At 39.0% G+C, this 26,113-nt stretch overlaps 1 protein-coding gene across 1 annotated transcript in view; it reads right to left on the reverse strand.

Moving 5' to 3' along the window:
* myh7ba (myosin, heavy chain 7B, cardiac muscle, beta a) overlaps nt 1-25,823 on the reverse strand; it is a 31,277-nt gene extending 5,454 nt beyond the window's left edge. The window contains exons 1-38 of the mRNA XM_061923874.2: nt 25,747-25,823; nt 25,367-25,500; nt 24,302-24,405; nt 24,086-24,229; nt 23,831-23,987; nt 23,726-23,753; nt 23,441-23,537; nt 22,943-22,963; nt 22,759-22,851; nt 22,574-22,637; nt 19,611-19,709; nt 19,437-19,540; nt 19,228-19,366; nt 19,038-19,156; nt 18,684-18,833; nt 16,571-16,741; nt 16,316-16,495; nt 15,602-15,734; nt 15,443-15,516; nt 15,104-15,191; nt 14,925-15,042; nt 13,477-13,600; nt 13,247-13,383; nt 11,091-11,346; nt 10,762-11,004; nt 8,649-8,825; nt 7,517-7,662; nt 7,352-7,442; nt 6,895-7,284; nt 5,559-5,685; nt 4,284-4,402; nt 4,001-4,197; nt 2,038-2,221; nt 1,790-1,955; nt 1,603-1,727; nt 729-844; nt 456-648; nt 180-383 (exon numbers count right to left, since the gene is read on the reverse strand). Coding sequence (XP_061779858.2) covers nt 180-383; nt 456-648; nt 729-844; nt 1,603-1,727; nt 1,790-1,955; nt 2,038-2,221; nt 4,001-4,197; nt 4,284-4,402; nt 5,559-5,685; nt 6,895-7,284; nt 7,352-7,442; nt 7,517-7,662; nt 8,649-8,825; nt 10,762-11,004; nt 11,091-11,346; nt 13,247-13,383; nt 13,477-13,600; nt 14,925-15,042; nt 15,104-15,191; nt 15,443-15,516; nt 15,602-15,734; nt 16,316-16,495; nt 16,571-16,741; nt 18,684-18,833; nt 19,038-19,156; nt 19,228-19,366; nt 19,437-19,540; nt 19,611-19,709; nt 22,574-22,637; nt 22,759-22,851; nt 22,943-22,963; nt 23,441-23,537; nt 23,726-23,753; nt 23,831-23,987; nt 24,086-24,229; nt 24,302-24,405; nt 25,367-25,463 — 5,175 coding nt within the window. The 5' untranslated portion in view covers nt 25,464-25,500; nt 25,747-25,823. The remainder of the gene's footprint in view (nt 1-179; nt 384-455; nt 649-728; nt 845-1,602; nt 1,728-1,789; nt 1,956-2,037; nt 2,222-4,000; nt 4,198-4,283; nt 4,403-5,558; nt 5,686-6,894; nt 7,285-7,351; nt 7,443-7,516; nt 7,663-8,648; nt 8,826-10,761; nt 11,005-11,090; nt 11,347-13,246; nt 13,384-13,476; nt 13,601-14,924; nt 15,043-15,103; nt 15,192-15,442; nt 15,517-15,601; nt 15,735-16,315; nt 16,496-16,570; nt 16,742-18,683; nt 18,834-19,037; nt 19,157-19,227; nt 19,367-19,436; nt 19,541-19,610; nt 19,710-22,573; nt 22,638-22,758; nt 22,852-22,942; nt 22,964-23,440; nt 23,538-23,725; nt 23,754-23,830; nt 23,988-24,085; nt 24,230-24,301; nt 24,406-25,366; nt 25,501-25,746) is intronic.
* Nucleotides 25,824-26,113: the final 290 nt, after the last annotated feature.

The raw sequence follows: 26,113 nt of genomic DNA on the forward strand, positions 1-26,113 counted from the left end.
CATGTATGATGGAGGAACAAAACAAACATCATGGCCAAAAATGACAGCAAAATTGACTGAAAGAACAAAAATGTCAAACGTTGTCCACCGAGGGTTAAAAACAATGAATATTTTTAACATTATTCATTGGTACATTTGGGATATAAAGCAACAAATGCATGTGTAGTATTCCTCGTTACCTGCGAGTGCAGCAGGTTGACCCTCTCGGTAGCTTCAAGCAGCTCGTGTTCCGCCATCTTGCGAGCGCGGTCGTTCTGCTCCAGAAGAGCCCTGAGCTCCTCCACCTCGGCGGCCAGCAGGTTGTTGCGACGCTCGGTCAAGGCCACCTGCTCCTGCAGCTCCTCCTTCTTGTGGGTGGTGTCGTCCAGCTCCAGTTGAATGTCCTGGATGTGCGGAAGACATTTTTGTTCCGGGGTCAGAAAGTGACGAGAGACGCGAGTCAGTCAGCGACTCACCTTGATCTGAAGCTGCAGATTCCTCAAGAGTTTCTGAGACTCCGCGGCCTGCCTGTTGGCGTGGCTCAGCTGCACCTCCATCTCATTCAGGTCTCCCTCCATCTTCTTCCTCAGCCGCACCGCCTCATTGCGAGACTTGGTCTCGGCATCCAAGGTGGCCTGCAGGGAGTCCAGGGCTCTCTGCTGGTTCCGGCTGAGGCGTAAGGTAGAAAAAAGTACAGTGACTCGTTGACGGCATCGCAGGTTGATGGGGACGACGGGAGTAGAACTCACCGAAGGGTGTCGATTTCTTCATCCTTCTCTGCCAACTTCCTGTCAACGTCAGACTTGATCTGGTTGAGCTCCAGTTGGATGCGAAGAGTTTTGCTTTCTTCATGCTCCAGCGTGCCCTAAGACACAATCAATACAATAACAACAATAAATCAATGGAGGGTTTTTTACTTAATTTTATATTGGCTATGTTGCCTTCAGGGATGCTGGGAAATTTCCAACCTCAAAGCGTTTGAGTGGAAACTAAACACACAAATTGTACAAAGTAGTATTTCATGAAATTTTTACATTCAGAACCACATTGTTGTTCAACACATATTTGAAAGGTCTTCAAAGTAACAAAAGTGTAAGTTTTACTATTGTGTCAATACACTTTTGTTACCAAACCAACTTTTTTTCATGATCATTGATAAAAAAAATTCTGTGCAAATTTGCGGTCCTTGAACGCACCATAATTACGTGCCTTGAGGAACCAGGGAAATCACTTAAGTGTAAATCTAACCCTTTTTTTCACTAAAATAAACTTTAAGTATATTTTGGATAAAGAGGAACACAAATGTGTAAAAAATAAAAAATTTCGCAACACGCGTTACTTATTCACTGTTCAATATACTTTATACTGTTAGTTTTAAATGTATTTATTAATCTGTCAATTTGCAGTTAATTTTATTGTGCCTTTAAATTTTAGGGGACACAAATGGCACCGGTTGGGTGGAATGGCCCAAATATTGAACGGATTACAAAATAACATATTTACATATTTTGCTGTCAAGTCAGCTTTTTTTTTTGCTTTAATATTTTACAAAATGTTGCATATTCAATTTTACATGTGGAACCTGCTAGGTCGTTAGTTCACAAGCACATAGTAAGGACTTACTTCAGCTTCTTCCAGAGCTGCTTGGATCTCACTTTTCTCCAAGTCCAGAGATTTCTTCATCTTCTCCAGCTCCTGGATGGTTTTGTGTCCCTGACTGACTTGGTCAGACAGGTCAGCGATCTCCTCTGGAGCACAAGTCCTAGTCAGCAGGAAGTCAAAATGACTTGAATGACACTTCTTGCAGTACCTTGCAGGTTCTTGTTCTCCCGCTTGATGGTCTCAAGATGATCCAGAGTCTCCTCGTAGGAGTTCTTCAGTTTGAACAGCTCCGTGCTCAGACCACGAGACTCTTTCTGAGAACCTTCCAGCTCCATCTGACACTCCTCATACTTCTGTTTCCACTCAGCCAGCACCTGTTCCACAAATAAAGAAGATATTACAGCCTTTTAAAAATGTCAACCACAACGTCGAGACATTTATTTTCTTTATGAGCACCTTGTCAAAATTCCGTTGCTTCTTGTCCAGGGCAGAAGCTGCAGCGTTGGCACGTTCCAAATCGATGGCCAAGTCTTCGATCTCTGTCTGGAGTCTGTGCTTGGTCTTCTCCAGAGAGGAGCACTTGGCATTGGAGGCCTCCATTGTCTCCTCTACCTCTTGAAGTCGCGCCACCAGCTTCTTCCTGAAAGTTCATGCGAAGTTACTGTGATTTATCCGTTCTACTGTGCTCTATAGCGGGGTAGAGCGGAATATACGTTAGCCTCTGTGTTTTTTCCTGACCTATTTCATCCCTACAAGCCTGTTTTGCACACACACACAAATATATATATATATATATATATATATATATATATATATATACAGTATATATATATACACACACACACGCACGCACGCACACACACACTCACACACACACACACACACACACACACACACACACACACACACACACACACACACACATATATATATATTAGGGCTGCAACTAACAACTAATTTGATCATCGATTAATCTGTCGATTATTACTTCGATTAATCGATTAATAATCGGATAAAAGAGAAAAACTAAATTTCTGTCCTTACCAGTATTTTATTGGGGGAAAAAAACAGCATACTGGCACCATACTTATTTTGATTATTGTTTCTCAGCTGTTTGTAAATGTTGGAGTTTATAAATAAAGGTTTATAAAAAATAAATAAATAAATAAATAAAGTAGCCTCTGCGCATAGCATAGATCCAACGAATCGATGACTAAATTAATCGCCAACTATTTTTATAATCGATTTCAATTGATTTAATCGATTAGTTGTTGCAGCCCTAATATATATATATATACATACATACATATACATATATATATATATACATATACACATACGTATACACATACATATATATATACATATATATATATATATATATATATATATATATATATATATATATATATATATAGACCAGTGTAAACCCATTGCATTGACATTTTAACCTTACTAGCAAACATAGAACACTGGGGTCTAAACCCTGTGATTTACATATTAGAGGCGTTACTCAAGACTCTTCTGCTTTTTGACAATTTTCTTTTGTAATGTGATTCATGTAACTAAAGTGTTTATGTTATTTATGTAACTTCTTTAGTTAAGTTGGTAAGTGCACCGCAAGCTTCAATTTTAGGTCTTTTTTTTTAATCATTTGGACTATTCAACTGGTGGCCCACAAGTTCAGTTCAAAAAACTTGTGAGGCACTCACATTTGTGCTGCAGATTCTTAAATACACCAAAGTGCTGTCAGATATGATCTTTGACTAGCTTGTTTGTTTTAGTCTGAGGTCCTTAAAAGCAGCAGAGCGCTCGTGTAACTCTGACAAAATAGAGACAAAAATTAAATGTGTACTGTAGAGGATTCTACGGAATACACAAAATAAGACTAATTGTGATGGCAGTAATCTGACCAGTCTTTAGCTTTCTCTAAATGTGGCTCCCAAAACAATAGAGTTGCATATCCCTGGGCTTTTGTGTATGAATGACATTTTTGAAATTGTCCTATGAAGGATGGATATGATGAAGTCCTATGAACTCTGCCTAGCAACAAGAGTATGGTCAAGTGTTGGACGTGACCATCGAAAGGAGCAATTATTTTTCTCCTGCGACGTGAGGTCATTCAATTTGTTGTTTTAGCAATGTTACATTAACCATATGTAGCCAACAATAGCATTTATATTGTGTATTATGTGTTTGTATTGATATTTTTACAATGTCTACTGATAATTTTTTAAAGATTGCCTTATCAACTTGTTTATCTAGATTCTCAATGTAATGTTGTGATTTTACTTTGCCCATTCAAAACTGGTCTTGAAAGCTTTTTGAAAATGAAGGTTTATAAATGATCACAAACTACTGAATAGCATTTCTACTGGAAGACGAAATAGAATTTGTGTACACAGTGTCTGTCACTCACTTTGCTTCTTCCAGCTCTTCGGTCCTCTGGATGGCATCAGTTTCATATTTGGTCCTCCACTGTGCGACCTCAGCGTTGGCCTTGGACAGAGCTCTCTGCATCTCCGCCTTGGCCTCTTGTTCCTCGTCATACTGCTCTCTGAGGAGATCACAGTCGTGGCGGGAAGACTGTAGGGCGTGCGCCAGGGCGTTCTTAGCCTGGAGAGATAAACCGTCATGTGTGGGGAGAGTCGCGTTGAAGCTGTGAAGCTCCGTGCAGTGAAGTCCGTAACGTAAGAACTGACCTTCGCCTCCTCCTCCAGCTGCTTCTTGAGGTCCTCGGCATTTTGGCCGAAGGAGGTCTTGGCGCGCTGGAGCTGGGAGACCGTCGATTCACGCTCTTCCAGCTTCCTTCCCATCTCGGCTGCGTGTGTCAAGGAAATGTGTTACTAAGAAGTCTTGGACATCTTAGAACTTCAGTTTAACAGGTACATGGTGATTTAAAGTACACATTTGTACCATAACAACCCTAAGGTACTGCTTCTTGAAAATGTGTTTAGCTCCAAAAATGAGCCTTTTTTGTAGTACGTCTTCCGTTCTTTGTATCTGTATATACTGGTACGTATGTATGTATATGATTGCATGTTTACACGTTTGCACAATCCATGCACAATACGTTTTTTTTAGCACTTAGACAATACCATTTATTTATTTTAAACAGGGCATACGAATAGTACCGTATTTTTCGGATTATAAGTCGCAGTTTTTTTCATAATTTGGCCGGGGGTGCGATTTATACTCTGGAGCGACTTATGTGTGAAATTATTAACACATTACCGTAAAATATCAAATAATATTATTTATCTCATTCACGTAAGAGACTAGGCGTATATCAGCACGTTCTCAGTTCGTTATTTATGCGTCATATAGCGTACACTTATTCAACCTGTTGTTCACTATTCTTTATTTATTTTAAATTGCCTTTCAAATGTCTATTCTTGGTGTTGGATTTTATCAAATAAATTTCACCAAAAAATGCGATTTATACTCTAGTGCGACTTATATGTTTTTTTTCCTTCTTTATTATGCATTTTCGGCCGGTGCGATTTATAGTCCGGAGCGATTTATAATCCGAAAAATGCGGTCGTATAATTAAATGTGAGGCATTTAGAGACGTTAGTAATAATATATTTTTTCTCTTATTAGCATATTTGGTTACTGCCATCATCTCTATTCTATCAACATTTATTTATCATTTTAAACATGACCTTGTTTTATTGTCAATTCCATACTTTAATATTACACGTATTGTTGCGTATTGAGCTTTTATTCTCTTATGTAATAATGGCTTTAAGCACACGTTTAAATTGTCCTGGCGCTATTAGTTATTTAAGAGGTTCCTGCTACGTAAAACACTTTGGGCTGTATAGGGTTAGGGGGTTGGAAACAATTTTACTTTAACTGGTACAAATTGATAAGGTACACAAATGGACTTGGGTACAGAATTGTCCGTGAAAAAGGTACACCCCCAGCGACAAGCACTGTACCTTTTTGTCGAGAGTGTGCGTAAACTTCCTTACCGCTCTCAGCCTGAGCTCGGGCCTTGAGGTTGCTGCTATCATTGAGCTGCCTCTGGAGTTCCTCCGCTTTGGCTTTGGCTTCGTTCATCTGATCTTCATACAGACGACAATTCTTCTCTGCATTAGCCTAAAAGAAGAAGAAGATCATCACTTTTTTCTTCCACGTGACACAATATGTTAAATTTCCCTTGTGGATCAATAAAGTTTGTCTAAGGCCCCTTCTACACTAGGCCGGCTAAGGTTATCCAGGGTAAATCCCACCTAACCTTATCCTTGTCCACGCACACACAATGGTCATTTAAGACCCCCTGGCCCCCTTCGTCCGCCGGCGCAACGCGACCTAGTACGCATGCGCGGTAAATGCGCACGTCAGTCACCTCCAGTGTTGCTTTGTGTGGAAGTTCTTAAATGTAACTTATCTGAACAATATCCAGTGTTGTGGTATTTCAATTAACTGGAATTTAGTGTGCTGTGGGGCCCTATTGTAGTGAATCACACCTGAGCCATCATAAATTAATCAAATCGTTAATGGACACGTGAAAGTAAACAATGTGATAAAGAACATTTTACATCAATCAATCTAGGGATCTAGATATCTGGTCAGAACACTCCTCACTCTTTTGTCTTCACCTTAATTGTCCATTCGTTTTTGGTGACTTTATATACTCTAGACCTAGACGTTGAGTCCACGATATATACATGGCAGACAATAACTGATACAGTCTGCTTTGCCAGTCCAAAAGCATTCACTGTTTTCCGTAGTCTTCCCTTGTCGGCCAGTTAATACAAAGCACATCCATGGAGGCCCGCATTCTCGTTGTCTCTCCTTCGACAAATAGACAAAGTTTTTCGGTAAGTAGAATCCCAGCTGACCTGGACATTCGAAAGTTGTATCCGAAATAGCTGCAATCGCTTTCTCTTAAGGTATTCATGTGTGATTTCCAAAAGGGTCTGTACAGACGGAAGGAGAAACACGGGCATGTCTGGATGGCTCGCCTCCATATTTCCAGTGGTTAGCTCCGAGTTACAAAACCAGTTGTTATGAAGCTGGCTGTGGCGCGTTCTTTCTGACGTCACTTCCTGTGTGGGGCGCGGCCTTTCTGGCGTCACTTCCTCTCTGAACTCAGTTTGTAAACGATCGATGAGTCCATACAAAGCCAAGAGCCGGAGATTCAAGAAATACACGGCGCACTTACCTGTGTATAAAATTATCCAAGGAGGGGAACCTTAAACAATGGTTTAGTGTGGCTGATACGGGGCTTAGGCTAAATAATTATTTGTTTAAAGAGTTATCCGGCTTAATGTAGACAGGGCCTAAGTCTAAGTTTGAATCTACCTTGCCCTTGGAGAGTTGTTCCACAGTGGAGGCCAGGTCATCTGCCTCCATCTTGGCCTCGCTCCTCTCTTTCTCCAGCTTCTGCTTGACTCGCTGCAGGCTGTCGAGCTGCTCGCTCAGCTCAGCAACGCTGTCGGCGTGCTTCTTCCTCAAGGCGCCGGTGGTGGTCTCGTGGTGCAGCATGGCTTCCTCGAGATCCCGCCGCAGCTTCAGGAAATCAGTCTCTCTCTTCTTATTGATCTCTATCTGGACCGACGTCGCTCCGCCGGACTCTTCCAGGCGCTCGCTCAGATCCTCGAGCTCTCTGGCCACATCGCCACGCTGCTTCTCCACTTTAGCTCTACAAGATCTGTCGGCCTCCAGCTCTTCCTCCAGCTCCTCTATGCGAGCCTGAAGGAAATACATGATTTACACAACAAAATGGAACTGCATTTGCAGATGTAAAGACAATACCCACCAGTAACTCTTTGATTTTCTTCTGGAGCTGGTTGACCAACGCCTGCTCGTCTTCTCTTTTTGAGTTCATTTCACTTAGTTCAAAGTCTTTTCTGGTAAATGACACATAATTTTATCAACACACACGTCTTTCACACTTCACAGGCTAGAAAGAAATCGGCCATACTTTTTGAGCCGCTCTTCAGCCTGCTGTTTGTCGTTCTCCAGATCCATGACAGATTCCAAAGAGAGTTTTAGATCTCCCTCCAGCTTGCGTTTGGCTCGTTCTAAGTCCATACGCAGCTTCTTCTCTTGTTCTAGGGAGCCCTCCAGCTGATTGAAATGAGAAAGGCAAGTTTCTAGCAGCAGTATCCTAACAAAACATGCATTACTAAAGAATCGCATGGAAGTAGAGTTTAAACTCTCAGTTAGCATTAACTATTACATTTTATTATAAAAAATAAGAAAGAACTTAAAAAAACATGAAAACTGTTTTTTTTAAATAACACGTTAATCAAAAATAATTACAATTAACAATTTTTTTTTTTTTTTTTAAATAACATTTTTTTTAAATGTATTTTTTATTATTTTTGAAAATAAATACATCGATATATTACATTTTATGCTGCTTCACAGGGGAATACTAAGAACAAGTTCTATTACAACTAGAATGTCCATATTCTCTCTGGCTAACACCCAAATATTAGGTGCGCATACAAAAATATGAATTAATGTGTGTATTCTTTGTCATTAATGTACATGTAGAAGAAGGCACTTTCTAATTAGGGGGGGAGGTTAAAGCAATTGGGGAGTAATCTTAAAAATGATACATAAAAGTACACTCAAACCAAACCAGTCCATTTTATTACCCATAATGCTTTGAATACATCTTCCTATGCCGTGCGCCACAATCAGTAACAAGAAGGGGGAACCCGGGATATAGTTTACAGCTTGTAAAAAAAAAAAAATTAAGTATCTCATAAAATCTTAAAAATGGCAAAAGGTTGATTATAAAATACTATGTAAACTAAACCTATTTTCTATTTAGTATTTTAGTATATCCGCTGTGAAGGGTTGTTAAAACAACAAGACTACTGCACAGTAGGCTAGTATACTTTACATGTGAGATTATGTTGGAAATGAGAGTACCGTATTTTTCGGACTATAAGTCGCAGTTTTTTTCATAGTTTGGCCGGGCTCCAGTGCAACTTACACATGTTTTTTTCCTTCTTTATTATGCATTTTCGGCAGGTGCGACTTATACTCCGGTGCGGCTTATATTCCGAAAAATACGGTAAATGTTTGTATGATAAACTTACATCATCAACTTGCTGCTCCAGCTTGGCCTTGGCTTTAGTCAGAGAGTTGACTTTGTCTTCCTCTGCCTGAAGATCATCAAGAGTCTGCTGGTGGGCCTCTTGGAGGGCCTTCTTCTCCTTAGTTAGCTTCATTATGTTTTCATCCAGAGCGGCCATTTCCTCAATCATGTTCTTCACCTGTGAGATCACCAATGTGTCAAACACAACAACTTGGTATCAAACCATCATTGCAAGTAAATGTATTAAATGTTTCCCCTTTTTCGGTGACCGCGCAGTTACAGCATTTAGTTAGGCATTTCTGTGGACGGCTACAGGTCCTACTAGTGGGTTCCGTTGAGTTAGAAGTTCAGTGCTTTGACTTTGAGCTCTCCACTGCTGAGTAGAACATGCTTTAGTGGAAATATAAATGATGAACAAGTCTCTATGTTCAGATACAATGCTAACCAGGCTAAATCTGGATAGTATGAAGTGGGCAGATCAATCCAAACATCAATACTAAGGGCAGTATCAGCATCAGATTGATCCTAGCGTGATGAGTTTGATATTTTTCAGTTCTCTTTTATGTTTATTTTCACAAATATCTGTGTTTTTTGTTGTCTAAATTGTTACAATGATGACATACTTATATTTATATTAGCGGTGTCAATTTTTTTCAAGCTTAATCACAGGGTTGCTGAGGAAAAATGTTGATGAATCACAATTACAGAAAATCTCATGAATTTCTAATCTAGATCAATGGTTTCATTTTGTCGAAGCAAAGACATTTAAAGGAGAACTTCTCTTTTTTTGGAATTTTGCCTATCATTCACAATCTTTTTATATGCATTCTAAATAGTAAATACATGCGATCAAAAGTCCGCTTACAATGGAGTCTATGGGCGTCGCTCTATTCTGTCTGTGAAGCCCCTAAATAACACATCCAAACACCTCCATTAAGGTTTTATAAATGCTGTAAGAATATATGTAATGTAGTAACGGACACATTAATAACAACATTTAATGTTTTACATATTTTGCTCATTTTAAGCCTGGGCGGCGCATTAATTTCAAAAGCACATCACGACATTCTCATTTTTTTTCAACAACATCACTGATTACTACTTCTGCAGACTTTATGACAGCTAACATACATTAAAAAAAAACAATTTAATGTACAAGGTCTGCTGTCATTACTGCTGGGATGTTCATATACAATATTCCCATTTAGATGAAGAATGTCTCATAGTCCTCGCAAAGAAAAAAGGGTTTGGAACCGAGTGTGTTTTTATGTCTCTCGCCATTTCTGGGTCGAAATTGGCTGTCAAAGTGTACCAACTTGTCAGATTATGTCCTCATCCTTCTACTATCGCAGTAAGAGGCATGATTTATGATCTACAACAAACTTCAACAAGCACAGAGGCAAGGAAGTAGCTTACCAGTCGAAGTAAACATAGCCACACAAGCTAGTGCGCCACTATAAATAGTTTGTCTGCGTTAGTGCTTATAATAACAATATCACTAATACTTGGTTAATATTCAAGTCACAAAATGTAAATGGAGTATTGTTGGCAGTTTTTGGATGATTATTTATTGGGTTTTCCGGGCGGAATAGAGGACCTTTCATTGGCTCCGTTGTAAGCGGACTTTTATTTACGTTTATTTACTAGTTAGAATGCATAAAAAAAAAAAAATCCGTCGTCTTGTCTTTTAAAATGATTGTAGAATGATAGAAACATTTCCCAAAAAACTGCAGTTCCCCTTTAAAAAAGAAGGGAATATATAAGCACTTAACACCTTTAACATCATGTTCATATTAGCAAAAAACGTTTCCTGTATTGTATGTATAAATTAATAGGGAAGAAAATGCATAATAGTAGTAGTAATAATAGTCCTCTTATATTGTACTTAAGTATTGTTAAATTGTTCACAAATAAGTTTGTTGATATTTTTCCCCTAATATAGCTTTCGTTTTATTCTGATTACAATCATAAACAAATCATTTAATGACCTTAAAAAATATATAAAATACAAATGTTTCAGTATCTGCAATACTGGTCCTATATTTACTTGGTATCATTTCAATACCAAAAGGTGTGTTTGTTATGCATCAGCGTTCTCATGTGAGGTGTTTGACCTTATTCTCAGTGGCGTGTTTCTCCTTCTCCACTTTGGCCAAGGTGACCTCCAGGTCGTCAATGTCTCTCTTCAGCTCGGAACACTCGTCCTCCAGCTTCCGCTTCTTGGCCAACACATTAGAGCTTGTCTCCTCCTCATCCTCCAGCCTCTCGAGGAGTTCTTTCACTTTGGCCTCCAGCTGGAACTTAGTTTTGATGAGCAGGTCGCAGCGGTCTTCGGCGTCGGCAAGATTATCTTGCTCCTACGATGAGAATGACAAGAGAAAAATATTTCTCCACTCCTGTTCTAAATGGAGAATGTGCGGATGAGTTGGGAATAAATACTTACTGTCTGCAGCTGGAGCGAGAGGTCGTTCTTCTCTTGGGTCAGGCCGACCTGCCGCTCCTCCAGCTCCTTACGCTTTACCTCGGATTTCTCCAAGGCCTCCTTCAGCTTGGCCAGCTCCTCTTTCATAGCGGCCAGCTCCTTCTCTGTGGCCGCACTTCTCAGAAGAGGCTTGATCTTGAAGAAGAGCTTCATCCAGGGCCAGTGTTTGACTGTGTTGAAGGCCCGGATATTCCACTGGATGATCATCAAAGCATCCCTGTAATCAATACGCACATGATCAATATATTTATTTTATAATCATGTAAATGTTCGGGTCTGTAACAGTACAGTTTGTAACGGCTGAGTACAGAAGCATACCTACAGGAGCATATGCAATATCTAAATTATTTTCTTATTTGACATTGGTATTCATTGAACAATGACTTGCAAGCAGGTTGCAGTTTTTTGTTTTATTCTTGAAATCATGAATACTAAGTAATTGTGCGTTTTTTTCCTAAAGCGTCGTGAAAATAAACACAAAACCGAACCATGATTATGGCTGTTAAAAAAACAACAAAACTTAACGGTGCTAACTAATTTATTTAAACATCCATCCATCCATCCATTTTCTACCACTTGTCCCTTTTGGGGTCGCGGGGTTATTTAAACATGAACACTTTTAATATCTAATCATGGCTCAAATGTGTAGGATACAAGTGTGGTATTTCTAGTAGTTTTACCATTTTTTCTGTACGGTGTTTGAAAATGTAAATTATTTTCTAAAAATATCTGTATTGCAAGCCTTAAGCCGAATCCTGGGTATAAGAGGAGATAAATTAATGTTTTAGTGTGATTAGAATTTCATTTGGAACAACTAATAAACATATAGTGAAAATGTAAATTTTTCAGACATTGCTAAAAAGATGATTAATCACGATGAATTGATATGTAAACTGTCTCTGATTAAAAATGTTTAGTCATTTGACAGCCTTACTTGTGAAATATTATGTTTATTACATTTTTAACATCCACTTGTACCGTCAATTTATTATTACCTACATTTTTTACATACACTGGGATTACCAATCATATTACAGATTTTATTTTACAACCTATAATACTATAAATTTAATATTATTCAAAATAATCTAATAATAATAATTATCTACTTGACTATCAATATAATATTACTCAAAGTGTTTACATGCACTGGTACCATGTCACATTTTTAAAACATTATCTAAATATGTATGCAACATTTCCTTTTTAGTGTACTTGACTTTCAAATAGCAGAAAGGCCAGTTGTTACGCATGGCCTCCAGACATCACATTTAAATGAGCTCGTCAAAAGTGTAATTCTAGAGTTGTGTATTTCTTTATTTAGTGACTTGCCTTTGATGTAGTCGCTGTAATCATACGGGGAAGGATGCTACGACGATGTGAAATGATACACCCAACGCCGCTTTTGATGTTTCACGACGGCCCCAACTGGGTTAGCGGATTGATTTAGTCTCAGCAGGATGGCTTCTCACAGCCCTAAATATGGAGCCACAACCCAGCGCTCAAGGACTTTTCCGTCAGGGTTTAGAGGGTGAATTTCAGTGGGTGTGCACACGCGGAGGAGGGTGGTTTGGTTATTGACATGACTCCACACTGTGCCCCTCAAAGGTGAGTGTCTGTGTTTTTTTAGCAACCCAAACCTTCTGTTCGACGGCAGGCTTTAATCCTCTGTCACCCGCCACGCATCCCTTCCATGCACTCACTTGAAAGCACAGGCGCTGTGGACAAAAGGGGCTCGGGGGCCATCGGGCACCCAAGAAGAGGGTTGTATTTTTAGGGAGGGTCTGAGCAGCTGCCGCTTGACACATGTCGCCATGTGGCTCTGAGGACAGCGTCAGCATTGTTAGCTTTACCGAGAGAATGGTGTACCAGAATGTGTGCCCGGGACCCTTATTAACAGAAGACATGCCTGGTAACCGTAAAAGGGCAAGCACACGCCTCACACACGCCTCACACACGCCGACAACACTGCGCTTGCATGCCGAACGTAATACAGCACGGGAGTGAACACTGAGGTATCAGATATCACAAGATGAGCCAGTTGCTTTTTAGCCTGTTCGGTGAAACAGCTGGTAGGTATTTTTCTCTCTCCCTCAAGACATGCACAATATTTTTACTTTTTTTCCAACATCTTCCTCAGCAGCATCCTCATGATTTTGCCTCGAGCAACGGCCTGCAGCATCGTCAACACTTTGGCAAGACGTTCGTCCCTCATTTCCTCCAGCTGACCCAGTAGACCAGCCTTGAAGAACACCTACAATCGAGGAAATAAATAAAACCTTTATTTTTTTTATCGTGTTAATAATTAGAACAAAACTAATAGCTTATTGGACATTACGCCTTCTACCTTTGTGTGTCCAAATCTATACTGGCTACGGTCAAGATCCAAGGAGCCAAGCAGCTTCTCTGCTCCTTTCCTGCTATCCATAAACTTATCATCTGGGATGGCTTGTGGGTTCAGAATACGATAGCTGCAGGAATGTAATGGAAGAATTTAGGCTATTTTATTCATAATGATATCCAGAAAGTGTAATGAAGGGCAATGGCATTACATATATTCCTTTACAATGAAAACACTAACAAAAAAAGCATAAAAGTGCATTCATTTATATCCTATTACAATTAATTAACTTACAACAAGTTTATTTTTACAATGATCAACAAGCTGACATGCCTTTTGACCCTATAAGGGCACCGTACTCATCGATCGAGGTGAACACTGACAGGGGAAAAAATACCCCTAATAGCTAGCTAGCCGACATTTTAGACATTAGGGAATATAAGATATACAGCAGAGGTGTATATGGCTGTTTTATTTTCTTGACACACATTCTGAAATACAAGTAAGATAAAATAGAAAATAACAATAAAATGGAAAAAAGGCAATCATTTTATGACAATTAAGATAAAATATTAGGAGAAATAAGCAACTTGTTCATCATTAACTTTTTCACAAAAGCATTTACTACGAAGCAGTGATGAGCTCAATGACAAACCACTTCTAACTAAATGCACCCCACTACTAAACACTGTAGCCGACCACCAAAGTGCCTGACTGAATACTGTAAATGGACTGTCACTGAATAAGGGCGACTATTAGGAGAAAAAAGTTGTAATCTTAGAATAATAAGTCGTAATATAGAGGAATTTCTATTTTATAGGCGTTAGGTTGACATATTATTAAAAATATATATATTTGAACATACAAAACCAAAACACATTGCAATTTTGGAGAAATTGGGCTGGGGAAAAAGTCACAATTTATGAGAAAAACATTTGTAAAATAAAAAAACGGTATCAAAAATAGAAACATTTTTAAAAGTTGTAATATATGGAGAAAAATGGTCATAACAATGACAACATGCCTTGTCATCTACAGCACAAAACTGTGATGGGGCTTTTTTTCTTTCATTAAAAAAACCCACAACAGCAAAAAGAGAAAAACCAGCAAAAATGTGGAATTTAAGGAGGAAAACGTTTATAATAATTCACCTTGTCACCTACTGCACGAAACTGATGCATTTTCTTCTTCTTCAAATAAATACAACTTTTTAGCATACTGTATCTACGTGGGTTGGTATACATAACGTAAAATACCAAAGTGGGCTCTGGATCCCTTTCATTATGCTGCCCTCAGTTAAAACATATTTTAAACCTTTTGAAGTGGTAACATAATAATTAAAAAAAACAATACCGGTAATAAATACAAAACTTTTTTTTTTTGTAAATCCGAATTTTATATTGTTATTTTACTAAGAAATGTTATTTATTTGCCCCTGTGTTTGTTGTCCTTACCGCTGCTTAAACTCAGCGTAGAAGATGCGATTGGGAAAGCCCTTTCTGCAGATTCTGATGCCCTCCAACACCCCGTTGCAGCGGAGCTGGTGCAGCACTAGAAATGCGTCCATGATCCCTGTACAGATTAGAAAGTGTTTAGAAAGTGTTTAGCTCATTTAGTGAGCTGAGCGTCACACCTGGAGTCTTGGTCTCATTGGGGATGATGCAGCGCACAAAGTGGGGCTGGGTGCTGCGCAGGTTAGTCATCAGCTTGTTTAGATTTTCCTAAAAAAAAGAAAAGAAAAATAAACATTGCAAATTAGATGAAAAATAATAACTAAATAATTTCCCCCAAAATCAATACATGACTTCCGGGATTGATGCTTTGTGAGAGGAGCCAGCACAGACTTAAAGTGATGTTCATGTGATCATTGCCCTAAACATCACTGCAAGTCTTAACTGCCTCCATCCCGAAGCTCCTTTGATGCCCACCATCCTTTCCGACCAAAGTATCACACTTGGAACTGTTAGCACACCTTGTGAAGCTGGGACACAGTCTGGAAAGAGGCCGCCTTTCTCCGCTTCTCCTTGGTCCCCGGCTTAGGATCAGCTGATGACCAAAAGTTGGCACATTGATCACTTTGACCGCATCACCAAAGACACTCCTTTGTATAACTCAGTCACACAAAGTCTACCTGAATCTGAACCGACGTAATTCTCATAGAGAGAAGCTAACAGCTTGTTAGCGGACTTCTGGAAAACCGCCACCACCGTCTCATTAAGTGGATCTTTGTTTTTGTCTAGCCAGCCAATGATGTTGTATGGCACCTACCAAACAAATCAGATGTTAAAAACGATTATCAGATTATACACAGAGTTGCTGTGCATTAATTTCGATTACGGTAATCACAATTAAATATCATCCATCCATTTTCTGCCGCTTGCATTTTTAAATTCATATTAAAAGGTGTTTTCTTTATATATGCACCATGCACAAGAGTAACACTACTTGGGAAAACTGCTCGAAATGGTTGCCAGAGAATAAATTAATTACATTAATAATGATGAAGGATTAATCTACAGTAAATCATTAATTTTGAAAACCAAATGATTTATTAAATTAATTAGTGCTGTCAAATAGATATTTTTAAGAAATCAGATTAATCAAACTGTTGGAATTTTAAATAATTGTGATCATTCATAGCAAATTACTTTCTTACATACATTGACCTGATCACTGACCGTATCGCAACACACGCCACCAATCACGTAAATAAACTGTGTGATTAAGCGTCAACAAATGGATGGAATATATGGTTAATGTAAAAATTAATTGTGATTAATCACATGACTTAATGCATTATATTTGACAGCCCTAAAATAACTACAACAAAAGAGAAGGCTCTTACCACTCCTGCATAGTGCACAAGCTCGAAGTGAGCCTCGTACTTGCGCTTCTTGTCCGGCCGTGGCTTTTGGAAATTGGGGGATTTGCCAATGTGATTGTCGTACATCTTGGCTTTAAAGCTGTTGTCTGTGGCTTTCGGGAACATGCACTCCTCTTCCAGGATTGACATGATGCCAAGAGGCTGCCGAGACAACATCAGGGTTAGGATATCGTAGTTGAAACGAGGTGCGTCACAATCCTTATAGGACTTATTTACCTTCTCAATGAGATCAATACATGCTTGGAGGTCCAGGCCAAAGTCAATGAAGGTCCATTCAATGCCCTCCCTTTTGTACTCCTCCTGCTCCAGGATAAACATGTGATGATTGAAGAACTGTTGCAGTTTCTCATTGGTGAAGTTGATGCACAGCTGCTCGAAGCTGTTGAGCTGCAATGAAACAAGAAAATGAGGTAAACGCAAAGAACCAGGGACCTCGTGTATTAACCTTGCATATGCACAACAACCTGGCTTACGCCATTTTTCATGGCAAAGATGAGATGTATCAAGAGTGAAATGAGCAAGGAAATATGCGGAGCCTCATATATTTAATTTTAAAGATTGCAAACCAAATATTACATAATTTTCACATGAAACTAATCTGGCTGTGAGCAGGCTACTGTAAGAAGACATTTTGTTGTTAGTTACACAAATTACATTTATATTGGGGTTAATCAGAGTCACCCACCTCTTCTAAAGTTTTACATATCTTTTCAAACAGGTTGCGGCACCACTTTTTCTCCAGTCCCCTCGCGTGCTTTAGCCACATCCATCATATTCTCTACCTTCTTCCTGATGTAGTCTCACTTATCCATGGAAATGCCCCCCTCTACCTCAAAGAACTACTCACCCCCAAATCCTCCACACGACACCTCCACTCTGGACAGGCTAACCTCCTCCAACCTCCGAGGACAAAGCTACGAACAATGCGAGACCGGGCTTTCTGCTCCGCCGCTCCAAGTCTGTGGAACGCTCTCCCTGACCACATGAGGGCACCACAGACTGTGGATGCTTTTAAAAAAGGCTTAAAAACCCTTCTTTTTAAAAAATCATTTTTTTATTTTTTTTTAGATATATGCATACTAGTTTTAGCTATTTGGCTGTTCTAGTTTTTATTTTTGTATTATCTTTTTATTTTATTTTTTTTATACACTGTAGCACTTTGAGGTTTTTTACTCAATGTAAAGTGCTTTTTACAAATAAAATCTATTATTATTATTATTATTATTATTCTAATTTGTTCCTGTGATACTCTGAGCCCACAGCAATGACAGGCTCACAATCTCAACCCTCTTTTGTTTGCTCGAAACACGAGAAAGAAGCACAACCTACAGAATTCTGATTGGCCAGTGTGCAGATCTCAGGCACAATTTCAAAATGATTTAAGTATTTATAAGGGGACGTGGCCTGGGCACACAAACACCTGTGATAAATTGATTGTGATGCAAAAAAGAAATGTGCATGTATTAGTACAGGCCTGGGCAATTATGTTGACTCGGGGGGCCAAATTTAGAGAAAAAAATGTGTCTGGGGGCCGGTATAAGATAAAAGCTAAAAACGTTATGACAGACCGCCTTAAAAAACGGAATGGAATTTTAAATTTTTTTACTGAATGAGACACCCAGAATGTACATGAAAATAAAGAATGTGGGATTTACACTATTAACTATGAACGATAAAACACTGAATATTGACAACATATGAACGTCACTCACCCTCTCGATCAACATATTTTACAATCCAGCAAAACGCAACAAAAATGCAACAAACACAGAGGACTATGAACGCGAAGGGTGACGAAGCTTCAGAACTTTGTTGTAAAAATCTCCTTCCGCGTCTGTCCCTGACACCCGCATTTCAGGCTGGCCGCTCTGGAAACACTCTGTGGAAACGCTCCCCACCCACACTGCTTGGTGCCTCGTCACTTATATTACCATAGTAACTAGTATATCATGCAAAAGTGCAGATTCCGACCATTGAAATACTTTGTATAGTTGAAGACTTACGGTCATTAGAAAACATCACTGCACATCATAATGGCAGCTACACTTTCCTTCTTAAGGATCTAGAAAAAATACATGGGAATGTCTGGCGGGCCAGATTGAAAAGCTTAACGGGGCGCATGCGGCACCCGGGCCTTAATTTGCCCAGGTCTGTATTAGTGCGTGCACACACTTTGATACAGCCAAATTTTTACTTGTGTACGCTGGATTTGAACGTGCGCCAGTTTTTAGTAGGAAATCCTAGCAACTCTTAATACATGAGGCCCCTGATGATTTCCAGCAATAATCAACATATGTTAGTGCGCATTCGTTTAAACTACTCAACTTACTTCAAAGATTTCAAAGCCAGCGATGTCCAGAACTCCTATGAAGAACTGGCGAGGCAGCGAGGTGTACAAGGTCTTGTTGATCCTTCCCACCAGCCATTTGAACATGCGGTCATATGTGGCTTTGGCCAGAGCGCCCACAGCGTAGTTAACCTACAACACACACACACATTTCAAAGAAGTGCAGCTGTCATTCACACATTTAGCATCAGTTGCTAAGAGACCAGTGGCTGTATTGATGGAGTGAGGATTATGATCATTCATCTCCACACTCGTGCTGCTGTCTGTTGTACTCTACTGTGTGTGTGTGTGTGTGTGTGTGTGTGTGTGTGTGTGTGTGTGTGTGTGTGTCCTCACCTGTTCAACATTCTGTCCCTTCACCACATACTCATTGCCCACTTTCACCCTTGGGTGAAGGAGGCCTTTGATGAGGTCAGCTGAACTGACTCCCATCAGGTACGAGGCCTTGTCCGTACCTTGTCCCCAACAAAAGCAAAAATAAATCACACCCTTTGTTTCATTTTTGTGCCCACAGTGGGAGGTTTACTTTCAGTGCCGTCGGCATCCGCCTGCTCCTCGCGCTGCTTTTGCTTGAACTTCATGTTGCCGAAGTGCATTATGGCCCCGACTATTTTATAGCAGCCATACTTTTCGTCGAGACTGAAACCCAGGATGTCCATGGCGTGCTGCGTAGAGGCCCACATATTGTTTTCTGATGTAGCCCAACATAGAATATGAGAACATTTAATCTCTTACATCGGTGGCCATGAGCTCCTCTCCATCATCCAGGTTCTCCACAGTGATCACCCCCTGGGAGCAGACGTGATAGTCGTACGGGTTGGAAGACACCAGCAGCATATCTACAACAAAAAATATCATATTTCTAGTCATGTACTCCAGAGTTATGAAAGCAAACAATGAAGGACCCACCTAAAAGTTCTGGTTTCTTCTGAGACATGATCTGGTAGTAGATATGGTAGCTCCTCTCGCATGGCTGCTGGAAAATAACTCTGGATTTTTCCAGAAGATCTGAGGAGAAGAGAGTAGCACTGTGAGACAATAAAACAGATCCATGGCATTGAGTTACAATGTAAATGTCAAGGACTCTGCTTGGCGACCACAAGGTTGAAGGAGTCTCTTTTGAACTATTAAGATCTGAAATACTATCAACACTACTTAGAAGTGTCCAAAAATTTTCCAACGAAAGATTAAGGGGCCACTTTGACATATTTTAAACATTAAAGATGCTACAAACCAATCTAATATAGGTCAATATATCCTATGCTATCACAACAAAACCTCCCCATGTTATCTTTGCGTTATACGCGACAAAGCATCTAATAATGTATCTCATGAATAATTAGTTAATCCTATTTTTATAATATGCCAAGGACCGATAAAAACTAAGCTGTCAAAAATGGCCCACGCTCCGCACTTTTGACACCCCTGCTCTAACTTATTGACATTTCACAAAAATATATAGATCACAACAGGTTTAATGGGGCTATTTGTGTGAAAAGCAGTTGTCTCTGTCTGACAATTAAGGTGTGTTACACCTTACTTATCAATTTAATTGATGGATGCTGTCTCGGTGTCTGAAAACCATATCTGTCAACCCTCCCAGAAAACTACCATATTTTGCCCTTTACTCCGATTAAATATCGTAAATTTCCCATATTTTAACTCTGTCTTCTCCTGTAGTGCGAGCAAAATATACTGACAGTATCACTGCTACAGTACAATATCTGCAAGGGCAATTATGCAGCACATACAGTAAATGTATCAACATTTTCCCTTATTTTCCATGAAAATGTTACGTATTTTACCTCTGCCAGAAAGTACATGCAATTGTCGGGGTTTGTCTGTCTGTCAGTTAGTTAGCAACATAACTCAAAAAGGTATGGGCAGGTTTTGATTTACAATATAAGGCGAAACTTCTGTGTGAGTGTGTGTACGCTAGCGGCCCCACCTCTAGCCACAGAGACAAAGAGAGTGGATGACTGAGAAGAGGGTTCCCTCTGTGAATTTTATTCCCCTACAGAACAAACGGCTGATGTAAAGAGTGAATCGTCTTGCAGCCTCTTTGGTAGTGAAAGACAAAAAAACATTCAAGGACATGTAAAGTTATTCATCAATTTGCTGGAGTTTGTTTGTTTGTCTATTGAGCAACATAATTCACTGTCAGGATTCAAGATTTGATAAAGGATTCTTTACTATTGGTAGATAGGAGCGGTGAAAATCTTTGAGCATGTCACGACTCGATTTGATTCCGATTTTTGGGGTGACGATTCGATTTTTGATTCAACACGATTTTCTAAATGTATTTGGTATATAAATGATCATAAAGGCTTTTTAAAACAGGTTCCATTTGACAAAATCTCCTTTTGGCTGCAGACGTACGACATATATGCGCAGTGTTGGCCTAAAAAATATTCTTTAAAAATGCAGTTTAAAATGTTTTTTAAACAAAAATCCCAGAATGTTAATCAGTCGACTAAAAGAAAATAGAGCATCCACAACTCCTAACCAATTCCCAGCTTTACAATTCTTAGGAAATCATAAAGATTTGGAAAGCAATTGAGAAGACCTACAAATACAATACTAAGAAAAGGAAAACCAACAATCTATAAAAGCAAGAGTACCAATAATATTAATAATATCAATAACAGTTGTTTGTTTTTAATCAAAGACATGTTGTTGAAAAATAATAATATCATTCCCACCCCAAAAAAAAAAAAAAAAAAAAATATTTTAAATCGATTTTTGAAAATTAGAAATTTTAAATCGAAATGAATAAAAATAATGATTCAGATGTGAATCAATGTTTTCAGTACCCCTAGTACAGTGGTTCTCAACCTTTTTTCAGTGATGTACCCCCTGTGAACATTTTTTAAATTCAAGTACCCCCCTAATCAGAGCAAAGCATTTTTGGTTGAAAAAAAGAGATACAGAAGTAAAATACAGCACTATGTCATCAGTTTCTGATTTATTAAATTGTATAACAGTGCAAAATATTGCTCATTTGTAGTGGTCTTTCTTGAACTATTTGGAAAAAAAGATATACAAATAACTAAAACTTGTTGAAAAATAAACAAGTGATTCAATTATAAATAAAGATTTCTACACATAGAAGGAATCATCAACTTAAAGTGCCCTCTTTCAGGATTGTATTAGAGATCCACCTGGATTCATGAACTTAATTCTAAACATTTCTTCACAAAAAAAGAAATCTTTAACATCAATATTTATGGAACATGTCCACAAAAAATCTAGCTGTCAACACTGAATATTGCATTGTTGCATTTCTTTTCACAGTTCTTTTTGACAGCCATTTTAGTGAGGGTCAAACCATCATGGCATGGGGGAAACTCTGGGTTTATGGTAATGAATGGAATAGCCTACTTGATTTGATGTTCAGTTTATGAACTTACATTCATATTTTGTTGAAGTATTATTCAATAAATATATTTATAAAGGATTTTTGAATTGTTGCTATTTTTAGAATATTTAAAAAAAATCTCACGTACTCCTTGGCAAACCTTCAAGTACCCCCAGGGGTACGCGTACTCCTATTTGAGAACCACTGCCCTAGTAGATAGGGCTTAACAGAAGTCTGTACTATTTCAGTGTTTTTCTAATTGTCAAATGCAAATGTTGAAAGTTGTGGTTAAAGCACGGAAAGTTTCTTAGTTTATTATGCTTTACAGCTTCTGAATCATATTGTAGAGTGCACTTTTAGAGTTTTTGTTCATGTAAAAATTATATGGGGACATCTTAGACAATTCATTAAAAAATGGATGGATGGATACTATCAGTACAAGTACACATTCACTAGAAAAGGGAAGAATAAAAGAGGAAGTATTAAAAAGGAAAAAAACAAAAAAATAACTCACATATATCAATGTCAGCAGAAGCCAGTTTGCCCGTGGGACCAAAGTGTATCCTGATAAACTTTCCCTACAGGAAAAAGAGCAGTTTTTAGCGGAAAGCAAAATATTGAAACAAAAGTTGTGAAGATATCAATCAATTATAAAATAATTTCCCTTGAGTAGAAGTAAGGTATTTATAAAGTACTCACAAAACGGGATGAGTTGTCATTCCTCAATGTTTTGGCATTACCAAACGCTTCCATAGCAGGGTTGGCCTCAATGATTTGATCTTCCAAGGTCCCCTGAAAGAAAACAAAAATGTAAAGGCAGTCTGATCGATGCACAACATACTGCTTAGCGCTGTTAAAAATACGTCGAGCCGCTGTCACTCACCCCCGTCTTGGTGGCAGGAGCCTGTTGCAAGGAGAAAAATTTAAAAGAGTGAGAGAGTGACATCATATTAAAGATGCTTTCACCACAGGAAACAAACAGCATGAGCGACCGAAACATTAGGAACTGGTTGTTAAAGCGTTGGTTAAAAAACCCCAAAAACAATGGGATCCTTGTTTTACATGATGAAGTGTGGGTGAAAAATGGTTAAACTATTTTTTTTTTAATGATAAGAAAAAAATTAGAAAATTTCTGGAGCAAAACAAAAAATAGAGGGGAGAAAAAAATTGAAAAATTCAATAAAAAAGCATGTCAAAAGGGGCTGCACAACATATGAGGGTGAAGACATGAATTTAATAATCAGGTATGTATGGGAATACAATAAAAGATTCCTGGTGGGAAAAACAAAAAGAAAAAAAAATACAGCCAAAAAAATCCAAATAAAAAGGACTGAAAAAGGGAGGAGAAAAACAAAAATATATGTTGCCAGGTTGGCCTTACTGCTTTCTTAGCAGATGCTTCCCCAAGAGCTGCCACAATGGCAAAATACTGAATGACACGTTTCGTGTTGACAGTTTTGCCAGCACCGGATTCTCCGCTAGGAGTGTGAAAAATAACAGGTGAAAAGAGGGCAGAGAACTATAGCAAAAGAAAAGCAAAAACGTACTTTTTGCAAAAGTCAAAAAGGAAAAATACCCTAATGAATTGCCAGTTATTGTTTGAATCATCAAAAATTTCACAAATTGTGTGAGATGCATGTTCATAGAACTAGAGATAGATACGTACGTGATTAGCATGGACTGGTTCTCCCGATCTGAAAAAGAGACAAGTTTGTCTCATTAATATGCATGTTGGTTTTAAACTATGTTGTATGTGTGTGTGAGCACTCACTACGCAGCATGTCATTGTAGGCATTATCTGCGATGGAATAGATGTGTGGCGGCGCCTCAGAGCGGCGTTTGCCTTTGTAGGCGGCGACCACGGGCGCCGTGTAGACCGGCAGCCATTTGTACGGGTTCACAGTGACACAGAAGAGACCCGAGTATGTCTGAGGTACACCCCAGGTCAGATAACAGTTAATGAACACTAACCAAAGCTCTGAAAGGTCAATAAAAAACGCCACAGTTGAGGTCAGCCTATACTCACATAGATCATCCAGGCGGAGTAGCGTCTGCGCAGGTTGAAGAGGACAGAGGCCTCGTTGAGATGCGTCAACATTGCCATGTCTTCTAACATATCATACTTGGGTGGGTTCATCTGCTGAATGTCTCCATCCTTCACGGTTCGAGTCTGTGCAAACACGAGGAGGACATTATGGGATGGGATGAAGCTCTCGAGGAACGATTGTTTTGTGCATTATACCTTCCCATCTTTGGTCTGGACGACGACTTTGTCCCCAGTTGTCTCCTTGATCTCGATTTCAATGTACGCCTCTTTCTCATCAGGGATCCACGCTCGCTTCTTACCTATAACACAGGAGTGAAAAAATATACTTATACACAGTGCATATAAATGATCAAGAGTTTGCATGTTCTCTGGGAGTTTCCTCCTCCTGTAGCTCAAAATAAAGCATGTCATTTCAATTAGACTCTAAATTGTCTATTTGTGAATGCTTGTTTATATAAATGTGCCGTGATCGACTTGCAGCAAAGGCAGGGTGTATATATTAACTGGGATAGGCTCCAGCTCACCTGTAACCCTAATGAAGAAAAGCGGTATGGAAAATAGATGGATGCACCTGCATTCAAATCCATTTACATGTAAATATTTAATGTTCAAGTTAGCATTGGGATTAATTGCAACAACCATACTGCACCATAATTTGTACTGTGATTATAATGCAAATAAAGTATATAATGTGTATATACAATAATGTATTTCACTTGAGCTACCAATCTTTGTACTCGCCTGTAAATCGTCGTATAACAAACAAAACGGGAAGTGTAACCTCAATATTTTGTTTCTCCCCAGTCTCGGAGACTGTGGGTTACAGTTGAGTTACTTTGAAAGTATTATTTTAGTTACTTTTAGGTAGTTTAATTTCATATATGCTAGACTCTTGTACACACACGTCACTTATCTCGTGCTCTTTGGTTCAACCATTAGGTCCGTCCTGTATTCAGGTATACGGAAACAACATGTAGGAACCAATTGAAGGCACAATGAGGTGGAAATGAAAAATAACATAATTACTTAATATAAAAACGTGTGTCTTGATAAAAAAAAAATACTACTTTGGTTGAATAATAATTACTGCATAACATAAATTATTCTTCATACATTGAGTTGCTTAATTAAATAACTTTAGGTTTTATTTAAAAAAAAAAATAGATGTATTAATGTTAAAAAATTTTTCTTAAAAAGGTATTTAATTTGAGAATATTTCCAAATGTGCCACACAAGATTATGATGTCAAAGGAGGCCTACCGTCAAAGCTGACTGTTTGCACCGTCAGTTGCTCCAAGTCGGATTTGCGTAAAAACGGCGCCGCTTCACCGAACTCCTTCCTGTCAAAACGAGACATGGCTCCGACTCTTCACTCCTCACAGATGGCGGGAGAGCTTCGATGGGAATGCAATAAATCATGTTAGGATGTCATCACCCTCATTTTCTCTCATTTTTGACGTAAAACGCATGCGCGTAAAAGTAACCCAAACTGGGACAATAACGCACAGCCGTTACGCAACAACAGCGTGAGACGAAGAGTAATGTACAATCACTAGAATAGAATCAAGAAAGAGGAATAAAATAGGTCAGCACGGCGCGTTAAAGAGCGGACGAGCCGTGCGTAAAAACCAGAAACCTACCAAAAGAAATGCGCAAAGTTGTCCGCTGACGAGGATTTAACAGCAGGGCGAGAAGTACCCTCCTTTATAGCGTGTTGTCAAGGTCACGGTCGGTAGTCCCTCATTAGTTTATGCCCCCTCCTCCGGCGCCCATTGGTGCTGAGCGCCCGTCTCAATTGACACAAAAGGAAAACCGCGTTTTTGTCATTGCAGGCTATTTTTGTATGCCTCACTTATTAACACACCGAGAGGGAGACAATGTTGCATCCCCGTAGCGGTGGACACTGTTTCATTGCAGGATGGTGACATGCATCCACTACTAAAGCTATAAGTAAAAATCACAGTGACGTCATTTATCACACTTGAAATGAATGGCCTGTTTTACTGG

The sequence above is a fragment of the Nerophis lumbriciformis genome, linkage group LG28 (genome assembly GCF_033978685.3).
Source record: "Nerophis lumbriciformis linkage group LG28, RoL_Nlum_v2.1, whole genome shotgun sequence".
NCBI lineage: Eukaryota > Metazoa > Chordata > Actinopteri > Syngnathiformes > Syngnathidae > Nerophis > Nerophis lumbriciformis.